Genomic DNA, 17,622 nt, shown 5'->3' with positions numbered 1-17,622 from the left:
CTGCGTGGACTTCACATTAAAAGCCTCACAGGAAATGTGCGAGTGATTTTAACGTGACTGTTTTTGTTGACAACGCTGTAACGCGTGATCAGATTCTAGGTTCTATTTCTGCAAAATAATGCTCCAAAAATGTGACTTTAGTAAATTCAAGGACCATTCAAGGACTTTCAAATTACTTAAGGACTTTCCAGGACCGATTCCCTAAAATCAAATTCAAGGACCTTTCAGGGACCTTTCATTTACTTTTCAAGAACTTTCCAGGACGGCCTTTCGAGGACTTTCCAGGACCGATTCCCCCCTAAATTACTTCAATTGATTAGATTTCTGCCAAATAATGCTCCAAAAATGCTACTTTAGTCAATAACAACAGCGTTTCTACTGCGACGTGACTTCACATTAAAAGCCTGACAGGAAATGTGAGAATGATTTTAACACGACTGTTTTTGTTGACAACGCTGTAACGCGTGATCAGATTCTAGGTTCTATTTCTGCCAAATAATGCTCCAATGTGATGTGATTGAGGACAGTGACTTGGCGCGACGCCTCCTCCTCCTCGGTGGTGACTCACCCTCAGCAGCTCCTGGTTCTTCTCCTCCAGCTGGCATTCCAAGTGCCTCATGCGCTCCTCGATGCTGCCGTGACGCTCCTCCGCCTACACAGGGATCACAGCACAGACAGAACAGAGGCCGGGGGCACGGTGATCCACCGCGTTTGACGGCGGTTAAAAATACAAGAAGAAGACGAAGAAGGAGGAGAAGGAAGCGACCAAATAGAAAAGCGATGGCGACAACGCAAGCCAAAGCCTCTAAAGATGGATGTCTGATCTGTTTTAGAAGCGGAACTGTGACAAAAAGATGGGAAAAGACGGAGGCCACCAAAAAAACAGACAGGATGAAAGAGCTGCTCCAGCGCTGCCAAAGTAGAATGAGCTCCAGCCACAAAAGTGCCATGCAGCCGTCCTGTGGTGGTAGAACAGCCAGAAAACAAACCACACACACACACACACACACACACACACACACTAGGTACATAAGATGGATGAAGTCTGCTCTCTACAGGATTTGGCGGCAGCAGCAGCAGCAGCAGCAGCAGCAGCAGCAGTAGCTGTGGCGCCGCCGTGCGACTACCTTCCTAAGAATGGAGCTCATGTCTTGGAGTTTAGCTTCCATAACAAAGTGATAATCGTCGGGGGAGGAAGAGGAGCTGGAGTCGGACTACGTGGCCCGGGGTGAGGGGGGGGGAGAGGAGAAACGTCAGGACACCAACACAGTACTTGTACATGTACGACGAGGGCATCTGTCAGAATGTGCCAATCGTCACGTGTGCGTTTGTGTTGTTGTTTGTGTTGTTGTTTGTCGGGGTTATTTCGTCTACCTTGGTGAGGGCGGCGATCCTCTGGGCGAGCTCGGCCTCCACCTCGGGCAGCGTCTCGGCCTTCCTCATGGTCTGCTGGAGCTTCTGCTCGGCCAGCTCCAGACGCTCCTGGAGCTGCCGGTTCTTCTCCTCCATCTGTGCACAAACGACAACGACGACAGAGGAAAAAAAGCCACGTTAAGACCGTGTTAAGATTGTTGTTGCGTCATTGCAAATGGATCATTTCCTGAATTTCCAAAAATTATTCCTTAAGAGGTTTGCAAATATTTTCAACTGATCCTTGTTCAGGGTGATACCGACTATTATGATGGTAAATTTCAAGTCATTCCGAGATACTTTTTTTCCTGAATTTCAAAAATTCATTAAAATAATTTCGTTAGAGTTTTGCAAATATTTTCAACAGATCCTTGTTCAGGGCGATGCCGACTATTATGATGGTAAATTTCAAGTAATTCGGAGATACTTTTTTTCATGAATTTCAAAAATTCATAAAAATTATTCCGTAAAAGTTTTGCAAATATTTTCAACGGATCCTTGTTCAGGGCGATGTCGACTATTATGATGGTAAATTTCAAGTCATTCCGAGATACTTTTTTTTTAGACTAAAGTCGGCTTGCTGTCAGTGCATCAGGGAAAATGGATCATTTCCTGAATTTCAAAAATTTGTTAAAATTATTCCGTTAGAGTTTTGCAAATATTTTCAATGGATCCTTGTTCAGGGCGATGCTGACTATTATGATGGTAAATTTCAAGTCATTACGAGATACTTTTTGTTTTTTGAAGAAAGTCAGCTCACTGTCAAAGTGCATCAGGGCAAATGGATAATTTCCTGAATTTCAAAAATTCATAAAAATGATTCCTTAAGAGGTTTGCAAATATTTTCAACGGATCCTTGTTCAGGGCGATGCTGACTATTATGATGGTAAATTTCAAGTAATTCCGAGATACTTTTTTTCATGAATTTCAAAAATTCATTTAAATTATTCCGTAAGAGTTCTGCAAATATTTTCAACGGATCCCTGTTCAGGGCGATGTTGACTATTATGATGGTACATTTCAAGTAATTACGAGATACTTTTTTTCATGAATTTCAAAAATTCATAAAAAATATTCCGTAAGAGTTTTGCAAATATTTTCAACGGATCCTTGTTCAGGGCGATGCTGACTAATATGATGGTAAATTTCAAGTAATTCCGAGATACTTTTTTTCATGAATTTCAAAAATTCATAAAAATTATTCCGTAAGAGTTTTGAAAATATTTTCAACAGATCCTTGTTCAGGGCGATGCCGACTATTATGATGGTAAATTTCAAGTCATTCCGAGATACTCGCAGGTACCTTTCCAATCAGATTATCTGTAGTGTGTAGTGTGAGGGATTGTTCTTCCAGTTATTGACCGTTTTTTATTGGACAAGACGCAGCTAATGTTAGCAAACATTGCTACATAGCTAGCAATTGGAACAGTCACCTGCTCTGCTAGCTACACGCGGCTACACTCACTGTTATGTTAATGACAGTCATGAGAACACATTAGTCAGTACTCTGTGGCCTCTTTCAGTGCAGTTGGCAAAAATGTAGAATATGATGCAGCAAGAAAAGGAACAAAAGGTTTTCTCTCAGTGTGAATCTTCCCTTGCTAATGTCAGCAGAGAACGTTTCCCCGGTCGAAAATAGAAACTCAGATGTTTGCTCTGGCACTTTGCCTCAGCCTCTTCTTCTTCTTCTTCAAAAATAGCACCAGGACGGTGAGAATAGCAGCGGCGCTGCACTTTGCCAAGAGTGACGGAGGCAACTTTTGACTCAACGGAGAATAGAAAGCGCCCGGATTAGACATCCAGAGACAATACGACGACAGGAAGTCCAACCCACGGTCTTCCTCCTCTGCTCGACTCGAGGGCTGCGATGGGTATTTAGATTTCTCGGCGGCCTTTGCCATCAGCAGCTCATGCTCTGCTCCCTAAAGCTGCACAGCGTACGATCATTAGAGTCGTGTTGTGTGTGTATTTTTACGGGTTGCGTTTGAGACGCCGTCGGGGGAAAAAGCATGACAATGTGATTTTTTTTGTTGTTTTTGTTGTTTCTGTTGCAGTATCCGTGCCTGGGTGCCATGTTTTCAAGCATTTTTGCTCACTTTTTCATCTCCGTAACAACAGCTGAGCCTCGTTTTGCTAATTTTTTTGCACCTTTAACACATTTGAAGGCCGTTTTTAACCATAAAAGGGTCAGAAAATGTCCCCGTAACTAAGTGCTTTTGCCCATTTTTCCAGAATAATGTTCAATATCTCCAATTGACTGCATGTTAAAATAGTCTATTAACAATTTAAAATGAAGTTTATTTAGAAAAATAACTATTTAAAATGGCATTTGTTTGACTTTTTGTTGTTTTTGTTGCAGTATCCGGACCTTGGTGCCATGTTTTTGAGCATTTTTGCTCACTTTTCCATCAGCCGAGCCCCGTTTTGCTAATTCTTTTGCACCTTTAACACCTTTGAAGGACTTAGTTTTGCTTATTTTAACCATAAAAGGGTCAGAAAATGTCCTGTAACTAAGTGGTTTTGCCCATATTTCCAGAATAATGTTCAATATCTCCAATTTACTGCATGTTACAAGCACAATTAAAGGACTTTTGGCTTATTTTAACCATAAAAGGGTCAGAAAATGTCCCGTAACTAACTGCTTTGCCCATTTTTCCAGAATAATGTTCAATATCTCCAATTGACTGCATGTTAAAATAGTCTATTAACAATTTAAAATGAAGTTTATTTAGAAAAATAACTATTTAAAATGGCATTTGTTTGACTTTTTGTTGTTTTGTTGCAGTATCCGGACCTTGGTGCCATGTTTTTGAGCATTTTTGCTCACTTTTCCATCAGCCGAGCCCCGTTTTGCTAATTCTTTTGCACCTTTAACGCCTTTGAAGGACTTAGTTTTGCTTATTTTAACCATAAAAGGGTCAGAAAATGTCCTGTAACTAAGTGGTTTTGCCCATATTTCCAGAATAATGTTCAATATCTCCAATTTACTGCATGTTACAAGCACAATTAAAGGACTTTTGGCTTATTTTAACCATAAAAGGGTCAGAAAATGTCCCGTAACTAACTGCTTTGCCCATTTTTCCAGAATAATGTTCAATATCTCCAATTGACTGCATGTTAAAATAGTCTATTAACAATTTAAAATGAAGTTTATTTAGAAAAATAACTATTTAAAATGGCATTTGTTTGACTTTTTGTTGTTTTGTTGCAGTATCCGGACCTTGGTGCCATGTTTTTGAGCATTTTTGCTCACTTTTCCATCAGCTGAGCCCCGTTTTGCTAATTCTTTTGCACCTTTAACACCTTTGAAGGACTTAGTTTTGCTTATTTTAACCATAAAAGGGTCAGAAAATGTCCTGTAACTAAGTGGTTTTGCCCATATTTCCAGAATAATGTTCAATATCTCCAATTTACTGCATGTTACAAGCACAATTAAAGGACTTTTGGCTTATTTTAACCATAAAAGGGTCAGAAAATGTCCAGAATAATGTTCAATATCTGGCAGTTATTTTACAATTTACTGCATGTTAAAATAACGAATTAACAATTTAAATTGAAGTTTATTTAGAAAAAAAACCCTGTGGTTGTACATGAACACCAGATTTTGCGTATTAAAAAATTTAAACAACGTTTTTTCAAATTGTGAAATGACTGTAATAACCACACGTTGGCGCTGACGTGCAACTTTCAGAATCCGTTAGAATTTTTTCAGACAGCACAAACCGTTGCGTAATTACGTAAGTGCGTTTGCGCAAAATTGTGGCCTATTGTCGTCTTCGGTTCATATTTTTTCAGAATAAAAGCTCTTTTTTTGTGACGATAAGCAAATAATTTAAGATCAGGGCCCAGATATTGATGCTAGCGGGCCAGTTTTGGACCAAGGGGCCAACCATTGCTGACCACTGTCATACGACAACATTAAAATTCTGCATCTTTTTGTAGATCATGTAATTGACGATGTGGGAGTTTTTGGACTTTGGAGACAAAAACACCAAACGATGTCGTGTGGACCACAAAAACAACCGCAAACCAAAACGAATCAGTTTTATCGACTTCTTTGAGCAAAGAAACCAGCAAATATTCACACGTCAGAGGCGGGAAAATGCATCAGTCATCGATTAACTCTGTCAAAATGTGCTCTTGTGATTTTCTTCTGCTCAAAGTAAATATGAGAAACTCTCTCCGTCCTTATCTCCCGACCTCAGCTGGTGCTCGGACTCTAATTGACTGCAAAGAATCACAAAGAGAGAATCATCAAACGCAGTTTTAAAAACGTCTTTGAGACGAAAACGCGGCGCAGTTTTTTCCGTGAAGCGTGAAGACGAACTTTAAAAGTAAACAAACAAGTGAAGAAGGAAAAAAATAACTGGATCATTTCCTCTGACTTTAAACCAAACAACGTCGAGAGGTTTTTCTAAAAACAGCTGCTTCTTTCTGCCGTTTGGTCCATTTCAGGAGCACCTGGACCTCAGCGACCCACAAAAAAACCTTCACAGAACCCCCAGGGGAGAGGGGGGAGGGGAGGGGGCGGAGCTTTACTGACCTGCCTGAGAAAGGCCTCCTTATTGGCCAGCTCGTTCTCCAGTTTGTCGTTGATGTCGTGCACCGAGGTCGACTCGCGCTGAGCGCTAAGGTAGCGCTTCTCCAGCGTCACGATGCGTTCCTCCATGTCCTCCTTCTGACACATGGCCTGCGCAACACACACACACACACAGGTGCACACACACACACACACAGACACACACAGACACGCAAAGTCACGTCAGACCAGTTGTACAACAACAACAACAACAACAACAACAAAGATGTTTAAGGGGGTTAACTGTTAGCTGCACTTTGTCCTTTTTTTGTTGGACAAAGTGCAGCTAACAGTTGTACACATCAGTGGATGTCACATTAGCAACCCTTGATAGCTACCTAGCCATTAAATAGACACCCTTGACCCTTTTGCTTAAATTCGTTAGTGTCTTTTTTTGTGGCTAGCTAGGTAGCAAGGGCTGCTAACGTTGTTAATGTGACATCCGCTGATATCTACAACCGTTAGCTACACTTTCTGCTCAAACGTAGCTTCTCGGAGAACGTTGTTCCTCCAGTTGTTGACTGTTTTTGTTGGACAAAAAAGTGTCGCTAACAGTTGCAGACGTCACATTAGCAACCCCTGCTAACTAGCCAGCCATTAAACAGACACCCTTGACACTTTTGTTGGAATTATAATTTTCTTTCACATTTAAACAATATATCACTGTCTTAAAGTATGATGCCATCAGACGTTAGTGTCTTTATAGTGGTTAGCTAGGTAGCAAGGGTTGCTAATGTACAAAAAGTGCCATGGCTCAAACGTAGCTTCTCGGAGAAGGTTCTTCCTCCAGTTGTTGACTGTTTTTGTCGGACAAAAAGTGCAGCTAGCAGTTGTAGACAACAGCGGACGTCTCATTAGCAAGCCTTAGTAACTAGCTAGCCATCAAACAGATACCCTTGATCCTTTTTCTTAAATCAGTCATGTCAGACCAGTTGTACAACAACAACAACAACAATAACAAAGATGTTGCTAAGGGTTGCTAATGTGATGTCTGCTGATGTCTACAACTGTTAGCTGCACTTTGTCCAACAAAAAAAAAGGACAAAGTGCAGCTCACAGTTGTAGCAGCTAACCCTTGCTAAATAGCTAGCCATTAAACAGACACCCTTGACCCTTTTGCTTAAATTAGTTAGTGTCTTTTTAGTGGCTAGCTAGGTAGCAAGGGCTGCTAACATTGGTAACGTGACATCCGCTGATATCTACAACCGTTAGCTACACTTTCTGCAACAAAAAGTGCCACGGCTTAAACGTAGCTTCTCAGAGAATGTTGTTTCTTCCAGTTGTTGACTTTTTTTTTGTTGGACAAAGTGCAGCTAGCAGTTGTAGACATCAGCGGACATCACATGAGCAAGCCTTGCTAACTAGCTAGCCATTAAACAGACACCCTTGACCCTTTTGCTTGAATTAGAATTTTCTTTCACATTTAAACAATTTATCGCTGTCTTAAAATATGATGCCATCGGATGTTAGTGTCTTTTTAGTGGCTAGCTGGGTAGCAAGGGTTGCTAACAACAACTGTTAGCTGCACTTTGTGTGTGCAACCCAAAGAAAATCATACCATAATTATTATACAGCCCTTTTATGGACAGTAAATATGGATTTCAAAAATTCATTAAAATTATTCCTTAAGAGGTTTGCGAATATTTTCAACGGATCCTTGTTCAGGGCGATGCCGACTATTATGATGGTAAATTTCAAGTCATGCCGAGATACTTGCGGGTATCTTTCCGATCAGATTATCTGGCCAAATTACCCTGAAGTGTAGCGTGAGGGATTGTTCTTCCAGTTATTGACAGTTTTTATCGGACAAGGTGCAGCTAATGTTAGCAAACATTGCTACCTAGCTAGCCATTGAAACAGTCACCTGCTCTGCTAGCTACACGCGGCTACACTCACCGTTATTTTAATGATAGTAATAAGAAGACATTAATCAGTACTTAACAGCGCTTAATTCCCCTTTTATACCCAAATTTGACTTCTGACTTCTCATTTTTAAAGTCAGAAACAAATCGCAACCACTAAAATTAACAGTTAATTTTTTCCCGCCCATTTCTTATTCTCTCTTGACCAGATTAGACGCTCAAACTGTCGTTTTCTGTTTGTTTGTCCTTTTTTTGTGTGGTTTTTCTATCTTCATAGTCAGGAAACCAACGTCCATAAAGGATTATTTCACGTTTTCCTACAGCGCTTTGAAGTGCGTGTTAGCGTTGATGCTAATATGAGCTTTTTTTTTTTAGGCCGCTGCTTCAGCTTCTTTGATGTCGTACAAATATGGCTTCTCCGCACGCGTGTGTGTGTGTGTGTGTGTGTGTGTGTGTGCGCGTGCGGTAACCTCTTTGATGTCCCTCTGGTACTTGTTGTTCATCTCCTCGGACTTGATGAGGTCTTTGCGAGCCGTCTCCAGCTCCTGCTCCACCTCGGAGACGCGCGACGACAGCGACGACATGCGCTCCTTCATCTGGGCCAGCTCGTAGTTCTGCTTCTCCAGCAGATCCTGGAGCTCCACCACCTGGCTCGCCTCGTGGGCCGACTCCAGCGAGCCGTTGGACAGGCGCTGAAGAAGAAGAAGAAGAGCGGACATCATCATCATCATCATCATCATCATCATCACTCTCTCGTTACAGGTGCGACAAAGCAGGACATTTGAATAACTGGGACGCGAAGGCGACGTAGAATCTGCAGACGAGCGACTTTTTAAAGCTTAATTGCGCTTTATTTGGGTCGGGTTTCCGCCTGGTGTTGTGTCACTTTTTTTTTTTGCACCGATCATACAAACCCATACAAAAAATTTAATGTAAAGTCTTTTTAATTAGAAAGCTCCAGAGGCTGCTGACAGGTGAGTTTCATTATCTCTGCACAGCTGTTTTTTTTGGGGGGGTTTTTTTGTGCTGCGTTCGGCCGAATCGCTGCTGACTCTCGCGGCGTATTATTATTATTCGTCACGCTAGCGACGCAGAACCCGGGAGCGTGGATACGAGGTCGGGGTTCTGTCACGTGGTCGTTTTTTAACGTGAGCTTCCACTGGTGGAAAATCCGAAATAGTGATTAATGATTAATGACATTTACTTCAGTAATCAATTTATAAAACCAAAGTGAGCCTAAATTTAAAAGTTTTACCCTTTAGCAAAAGGGGATTTCTTTAAAAAATGGACACAAGATTAAGGTCTGAAAATGAACCAGATGAAAACCTGACTTCCTGTCCCCTGTGGTGAATTGTTATTGTTGTAATGAGTTAATTAATTAATTAATTAATTAATTTATTTATTATTATAAACTTTTTTAAGTATTATTTTTATTGTGAATTAATTATTTAATTAATTATTTAATTAATTAATTAATTATTTAATTAATTAATTAATTAATTAAATAACAATAAAAATAATACGTTTTAATGATGATATTAATGATAACATACCAAATATTAATAGATTATTATAATTTTTATGAATTTTACTTTATTGATTAATTACTTTATTAATTAATTAATAAATAAATAAATAAATAAATTAATTAATTAATTGATAAAGTAACTCATTAATAAAGTAATCATTAAAATATTTTTTACGTATTATTTTTATTATTAAATAATTAATTAATTAATTAATTAATTAATTAACAATAAAAATATTTCGTATTAATGATAACATACCAATTATTAATAAATTATTATAATTTTTTTAATTGCCAATTTTTGTCATGATGCACCTTCATACTATGGGCTAAACAACCCCCCCAAAAAACAATAAATTAATTATTTTCAATATACTTCATGCAATCTGGATTATATTTGGTGTGATTATTAACCCCGGTAGATTAGCAGAAATTATTTGTTTTTCTTTATTATTTTGCCAAATCATATTTCATATTTTTTTCATACATATCAATGCATTAATGAATTTTAAAGTTTTAACCGCTTAAATTGCATCAAAAATTAGTGATTTAAAGGGGGGTTTCAAAGAGGACATTTTTGTCCGTAGGGGTGTAAGTGTGAGTATTTTTAGTTTAGTTGTTTTTTTGTTGAAAACAAAATTGAGAACATTTAAAAATATAACAATATGCATGAAAAAAGGATTAAATATATTATATAATACAAAAATGTCCCTCAGTCTCCGTCTGTGAGGACAAACCTCGCCGTCTCAGACCAATGATTCAAAAATCACATCACTGGCTTTAATGTCAGTGACCAGCGGCGGCCGATAAAATAAATATGACGGACTTTACAGATTTAGCGGCGTCGCTCGAGCGTCTCCGACTGCTGTTTGTGCTCATTTCACAGCCTCGTAAACGACGAAAACACCTGTTATTTTAAGACCGAGCGAATTTCAACGAGGAAGTCGTTCCTCTGTAGAAACTGTTAAAGGGATCAGTTCACACATTGTTTTTTTTAAATTGGTCCACAACGGTTTTTGGACGACGAGCAAAGGGAATCTAGACCGCGAGAGAAATAATTGGATTATTTCAGTTTCACCGAAACTTGGCCTCGTAAAGCTCCGGTATGTAACTGCAGTCGCCGAAACAACTGCTAGTGTCGCTAACGTTGTCTATCGCACTCAAATTTCAGAGAACTGGGGTTAATTTTCTTTTAATTTTAGGTTTGCGGCCGTCTCGCTTTACTAGCGCGGTCGTTCCGCTTCCGTCTTTAAAACGACAATAATGTCAATATTTCAGGTGCAATGGTTGTTGTTTTACTTTAAGTTTCGTGACGTTTCCGTGTAAATATTTTGCGACTTTACAGACCCTTTAAAAAAAAAAAAAAAAAAAAAAAATTACTAGCGACAATTCTACCGACTTTCGTGAGGCCGTTTTCACAAAAATATGGCTTCAGGTCGCCTGAAACGTGGATGGGCCCTCAGTCATTTGGAAAATGTTCAGTAATATTTGCGTTACAGTGAACATTAAAGGCTTTTACCTTTTTTTCCATTTTTAATTTTGACTGGGATTTTCATTGTTCCTGTAAATAAACATCAAATTCCAAATATCTGTCATTAGCCTCGGAAATGATATCGCTTCTGAAAATCCAATATCTGTCCACTCCTTTCCATCCACTCAGGTAAAAAAAAAGCTAATTTTTCCAGGGTCTTTGTCTTCAGTGTTTAAATGAATAATCAGAGCAAGAGATATTTGTTATTCATCTATTCAGCTGCTTAATCCGTGAAGCAGAGGTCACTCAGCCCTCACCTGTCTGAAGGTCACCTTCACCATCACCGAGACTAAAACCTTCCAATTCAGGCTCAAGCTCAACGATTATAGACAAATAAGCAGCGACGGCAGCGTGTTTTTCAGTCTGTTTAAGAGTCTCAATGTTTAATATAATCGTCGCCTCACCTTGTTGTGGACTTTCTGCTGAGCTTCAGTTCCGTCCAGAAGGTCCTCGCTCCCGTCTCCAGACGCCACTTTCCTCTGGATGTGAGCATTCTGTTCACGTAAGGCCACGATCTGCAGGACAGAAGAAACACCACGAGTCAAAAAGATTTATTCAAAATGTAACTTTTTCAAAAAAAGTTTATTTTTTCAAAAAGTTTATTTTTTCAAAAAGTTTATTTTTTCAAAAAGTTTATTTTTTTCAAAAAGTTTATTTTTTCAAAAAGTTTATTTTTTCAAAAAAAGTTTATTAAAAAAAAAAATAATAATTAAGTTTATTTTTCAAAAAGAGTTTATTTTTTCAAAAAGTTTATTTTTTCAAAAAGTTTATTTTTTCAAAAAGTTTATTTTTTCAAAAAGTTTATTTTTTCAAAAACGTTTTTACCGATTTTTTCAACAAATTTTATTTTATTTTTTAAAAAATTTTTATATTTTCCTTCCATCATCATCCAAAATTTGACCAAAAAGTTAAAAAAAAGTTTTTTTTTGGTCATTATTCCTCTCATTTACAAATAAGTTTGTCACAATCTATGACCATGATTAAATACAGTGTCACAGAAAATAACACTTTATTCCACTCTTATATATTACAAAACTGCACCTAAAACACATTTTAATTTAGAATTCAAATCTATTAAATGGGGAAAAAATATGAATTTTATTTTTTATTTTTTTTAGTTTAGAAAAAAAAACCCCAGGCTTTTAAAGGCTTTAAAAACCAAAAGTAAATGAACATTTGATAAAGATTGATGTTAAAAAGCTATATCAACACTAATATTATCATATATTACATTATAATATGATATCTTTAAGCGTTTTTGGGAGTGCACTTTTTTGTACCGAATGCAAAAAGTCTATCTTTTTTTCCTCCAGCTCTGAAATGACAAAATCACAGACGGCACACTTGTAAATCTACACTAAAACCAGGCATTTAAAGGCTTTAAAAACTAAAAGTAAACAGACATCTCACATATTCTAAATGCTGCTGCTGCTGCTGCGATCACTTAATCACACGTGACTGCGGGAGGTCAAAGGTCGCTGATTTCATCGGCCGTGATCCCAAAACTTGGTGGGAAGACGTTATAGACCAAGACGAAGAAAAAAGTCGACCGTATCCACGACCTCAACTGGAAGAGGAAGTCGGCCAATTTTCAATTTTGCCATCCATTTTGGCGATATGCGCCCATCCCTGTCTGTCTGTATGCGGACGTATTCTAAGACAAACGAAGAAGGAAGTGTTTGTAGATGGTCACTCTTCCTCCTCCTCCTCCTCCTCCATCTCAGACCTCAGCAGAAGTGACAGAGCAGCTCTGTTGCTGCAGACGGCCTCGTTTCAGCCGAGAGAAAAACACGCACAAAAAAACCCCTCGGGCTGGAACTTCACAGCCTGTCAGACGAGCCAGTGTGACACAGCAGTGAGGAGGAGGAAGAGGAGGAAGAGGAGGAGGAAGAGGAGGAGGAAGAGGTTTGTGGAGAGGTTCCATCGGACAGAGTGTTTTTTTTTTTTAACGACAGAGCGTAACAGACGAGTGGGGGAAACGGTGTGTTTGAGTGTGTCTTCGCAGATCTTCAGACGTGACAGGACAGCTCACTCTGGTTGTTTTAAAAAAAAAAAAAAAAAAAAACTCAAGCGTCTGACAGATCCGAGCCAAGGTTGCAGAGACGATCGAGCGCCGGCGCTGTCGTAAAAACGGCTAACGGCTCAACTGACAGAGCCGAGCAGCAGATGAGTGATGAGGCTGCAGCAGCAGCAGCGGCGGCAGAAACAGAGGTAGTTAAACCTCGACTCTGCCGGCGGCCAGCTGAGCGCTAACTGATTCGGAAACGAAGCTCTGGAAACCCCGCGAGGGTTTGGACGGAACGCGATCACGGCCGATGAAATCAGCGACCTTTGACCTCCCGCAGTCACGTGTGATTAAGTGATCGCAGCGGCGGCGGCGGCGGCATTTAGGATATGTGAGATGTCCGTTTACTTTCCGTCTTTACAGCCTTTAAATGCCAGGTCGCCGCGTTGTTTCGTGGTAGACGCGGCGTCTTACCTCCTGATTGGCTGCCGTAAGCTCCTCCTCCAGGACGGACACCCTCTCCAGTGACACCCGTAGTCTCTCTCGTACCTGGACGAAAAGGTTAAAAACGACAAACGTGACTTAAAAAAATAACACTAAAGTGTCGATGTTTAGCGATACAACCAGTGAAACATCTAAGATTAGCGACAAAAATGTCCGCTCCCTAAAATGCATTAATACTGTCTGAAGGGGGCGCCGTGTAAGACGGTGTTTGTCGTTTTGAACGTGCAATCTGTAACGCAACAAGGTTAACATGAAAATTAGCAGCACCATAAGCTCCAATTCAAGTTAGCGATGTCGATAGCTACTCTATTTACTGCAACCAAAGTTAGCAAAGCTAACTATCGACAGCTAGTTAAACACAAGTTAGCGACGTCATCAGCCAAGATATCAGCTGCACTCTGAGTTAGCGACGTCGTTAGCTAAAACACAAGTAGGCAACTTCATGTTAGCCTATATGTTAGCTAATAGTGGTTAAGTGGCTTAACCACTATTAGCGCCATTCTTACATAACAGTGTAACAAATATTCTTAAAAAGCTTTAGTTGATTTTTATTTATTTATTATTTACTTTTTGGTGTCCCCGATACGATGGCGATATTTTTCACGCAACGCATTTTTGCTGAGTCATGTCAAAGACGTCATTCTCCAACTGCCGCAACAGATACAAACTAGCAAAACAAACTCCAAACGAGAGGAAACAAACGGCCCAAACGTGACTCAGCAACGTACAACTTTCCCCAAATACACAGTAACTTTGCTAATATCTTGCTAATATCGTGCTAACGAGCGATAAACCCGATCCTAAGAATCACAACGCTCACGTACACTCTTAGAAATAAAAGCGCTAAGTGAATGGATCAAAACGGTTCTTACTGGAACCATTAGTGTTATCAAGAACTAGAAATGGGACACCCCTTAAATGCAGATACGTCTTCAGACTGTAGGGGGCAGAATAACGCCAAAGAAGGTGCGTCCAGTCTGTCAACTCCAAAAAAGAAGAAGAAGAAGAAGAACACATTTCTCGTAACATCTTGAATTAACCAATTTAGTGTTCGATTAATAATCGATTATTCGCATAATCTTTTCAGCCCTAAATGTTGTCAACGCAAGTTCGCGATGAAAAGTGCTACTTTATTTGTTGAAACCAAATTAGCAGAGCAGCAACGCAAATTAGCTACAACATTAGCTGCGATGCAAGTTAGCAATGTCAACAGCCAAATTGGCTAAGTCATTATCTGCAACACAATTCAGCTAATCAGCAAATTTCATGAGCAGCAACACAAGTTAGCATTGTCAACCGCTACATGATCAGCTGCAATCCTGAATTTAGCTATATCATTAGCTGCGACTCAAACCCAAATAAAAGTGCTAAGTCGAACCATGTAAGGTTCTTCGGCTTGTCCTCATAGGAGAACCCTTTTGATAAAGGGTTCCATCAAGAACCCTTTATTCAGAAAAGGGGTTTTAAAGGGTTCTCTGGATCAAAACGGTTCTTACTGGAACCATTGGTGTTACCAGGAACCCTTGAAAAACCCTTTCTGCAGGAAAAGGGTTTTACGCAAGCAAATGGTTCCAGGTAGAACCTCAGCCCTCGTAGAAGAACCCTTATTTCTAGGAGACTCACCTTCTCATCGAGGGCTTTGTGGTGTTCGAACAAGGACTTGAGAGCTTTGAGGACCTCGACCTCACTGGACACACCTGACGGAGACTGAGCCTGACGCTTCACCACCGTCATGCGGAGAGACCGCTCGTGACGAGACACCAGACACTCAAGATGTTCCAGGAGCAGCTGAGGAGGAGGAGGAGGAGCAAGAGGAGGAGGAGGAGGAGGAGGAAGAGGAGGAGGAAACCAAATTAGCACAGCTGCAACCCAGACTAGTTACAACATTAGCTGCGATGCAAGTTAGCAATGTCAACAGCTAAACCATCAGCTGCGATCCAAATTGGCTAAGTCATTATCTGCAGCACAATTTAGCTAATCAGCAATTTTCATGAGCAGCAACACAAGTTAGCATTGTCAACCGCTACATGATCAGCTGCAATCCTGAAGTAAGCTATATCATTAGCTGCGACACAACGAAGCAATGTCATCAGCTGAATTCCAAATTAGCAATGTCATATTAGCTGAAACTAAAGTTAGGAATGCTAATTGCTGGGTAATCACCTGCAACACAATTTAGCTACTTTATTAACCGCAATCAATATTAGCTATGTCATTATCTGCAGCACAATTTAGCAAAGCAGCAATTTCATTTGCAGCGACACAAGTTTAGCAATGTCAACCGCTACTCTATTCACCGCGACCAATGTTAGCAACGACATCACAGCTACATGATCAGCTGCAATCTAAATGAGCTATATTATTAGCTGCGACCCAAGTGGGCAATTTCATCAGCTGAATCGTCGGCTGAAATTCAAATTAGCATTGTCATTAGCTACTTTATTAACTGCAACCTAATTAGCTATGTCATTAGCTGCATTATTAGTGGCAACACACTTTGGCAATGTCAAAAGTTAGCGGTCATTAACTGTGACTCAACATAGCAATATCGACAGCTACTTTATTAGCTGCAACGAAAATTAGCCCCATCCATTAGCTACAACTCAAGTTAGCGATGTCAATAGCTACTCAAGTTACTGCAACCAAAGTTAGCAAAGCTAAGTACCAGCTAAACCAATAGCTAGTTAATCAACTGAAACATGAGTTAGCGACGTCATTAGCTAAAACACAAGCAGGTAACGTCACTTTACTGTTCCTCCTCGGCTGTACTTGACTGTGTTGAGCTAATTGATGCGTCGTTTCATGCTAGCTATCGGTCGCAGGACTCCCGATTTGAACCTAAAAGTGAATTATCTTTGTTGTAAATTAGCTTCGTTGACGTTAGCGCTCTCACCCTGGTGTTGTTCCTCTCGGCTTTGAGCTCCGAGATCTCCTCCTCCTTCTCCAGCAGCTGCTCCCGGCAGGCGTTGAGTTCCTTGGTCAGCGCCGCGAACTCCTGAACAACGGCAAGAAACGAAAGAGAAGGAAGGAAAAACAAGACGGGTTAGCATCGCTAATGACTCGCGACCGGTCAATGCTTCATATAGCATCACAAATATCGACCGCTCAACTGTAAATACATTTATAACACAACGTGAAACAGGTAAACAATGTCTGACATTGAAATAGAGATTTTAAAAACACTGTTTTTGCATTAAAGTGCAATTTAAATTTGAAAAAACGATCAATTCTGCAGCGATAACTCTAACACTATGAGTCTTTGTTGTCGTTTGACCTTTTGTGTCTGAAGTGATTAAGAAATGAGAAGATTACGATACGATTATACACAAAAACACATTGATATTCAAGAGCCTGTTCAGGACTTTGTCCTTCAGGAGACGAAGGACAATAATAACTCCACGGATCTGACGGAGACGACGACGACGACGACGACATCTTCCTGTTTTATTTTCCTTATTGATCTCACGAGAGCGACAAATCCTCAGCTACAAAGAGTGGATTTACCGTCTGTGATCAAAGATCTCAGATCTGCGCTCTGTGAACTGTAAACAACAGAAGCTGAGGTCTCTGTTAAATCTGCTGCGATCCACAGCTAGCTGTAGCATGTAGCATGTGACACAAGATAGCAATACAGACAGCTGCTTTATTAGCTACAATGAAAATTAGCTGCACCATTAGCCCCAATGCCAATAGCAACTCTATTTACTGCAACCAAAGTTAGCAAAGCTAACTATCAGCTAAACCAATAGCTAGCTAATCAACTGAAACACAAGTTAGCAACGTCATCAGCTAAGATATCAGCTGCACTCTAAGCTAGCAACGTCCTAATCTCTAATACACAAGTAGAAATGCAGAAAAGCAGAAATTACTAATTTCATCATAATTTCTCTTCTGTAAATCTGGGTCGTTAAACTCTCGCTGCGTCACGACTCTGGAAAAAAAGAAAGTGGACGATGATGATTTTGGCGAGCGCCGCCGTCTCGCACTAGCATAGCATGTTGACGCCGTTTTAATTAACTTTTATTCCGAGGCAAACACAGCACACACACACACACACACACGCACACACAGTGTAATGATTTAAAAACATCAAAGAGCATGTTCAGACAGGCAACATCAACCAAATCCTCTCGAGGTAATTAGCTAATACATTCTGTAATAGCATTTTTATTTATTTATTTACTTATTTTTTAGCATTTCTTG

General features: G+C 39.9%; 1 protein-coding gene across 5 annotated transcripts in view; it reads right to left on the bottom strand.

Moving 5' to 3' along the window:
* Positions 1-17,622, bottom strand: part of ppfia2 (PTPRF interacting protein alpha 2) — a gene marked incomplete at both ends in the record, with an annotated part of 150,434 nt that overhangs the window by 51,638 nt on the left and 81,174 nt on the right. For 3 of the 5 annotated variants that reach the window (XM_083885937.1, XM_083885938.1, XM_083885939.1), the window contains 8 exons: positions 569-652; positions 1,375-1,509; positions 5,954-6,100; positions 8,322-8,543; positions 11,315-11,425; positions 13,390-13,464; positions 15,043-15,207; positions 16,313-16,414. In XM_083885937.1, the coding sequence (XP_083742063.1) occupies positions 569-652; positions 1,375-1,509; positions 5,954-6,100; positions 8,322-8,543; positions 11,315-11,425; positions 13,390-13,464; positions 15,043-15,207; positions 16,313-16,414 (1,041 nt within the window). Of the gene's footprint in view, positions 1-568; positions 653-1,127; positions 1,215-1,374; positions 1,510-5,953; positions 6,101-8,309; positions 8,544-11,314; positions 11,426-13,389; positions 13,465-15,042; positions 15,208-16,312; positions 16,415-17,622 lie in introns of all 5 variants that reach the window. The other 2 variants (XM_083885935.1, XM_083885936.1) reach the window with 2 other exon arrangements.

Source organism: Microchirus variegatus (genome assembly GCF_963457635.1).
Source record: "Microchirus variegatus genome assembly, chromosome: 2".
Taxonomy (NCBI): Eukaryota; Metazoa; Chordata; class Actinopteri; order Pleuronectiformes; family Soleidae; genus Microchirus; species Microchirus variegatus.
Note: the sequence above shows the minus strand (reverse complement) of the source record. Positions and strands in the feature narration are given on the sequence as shown.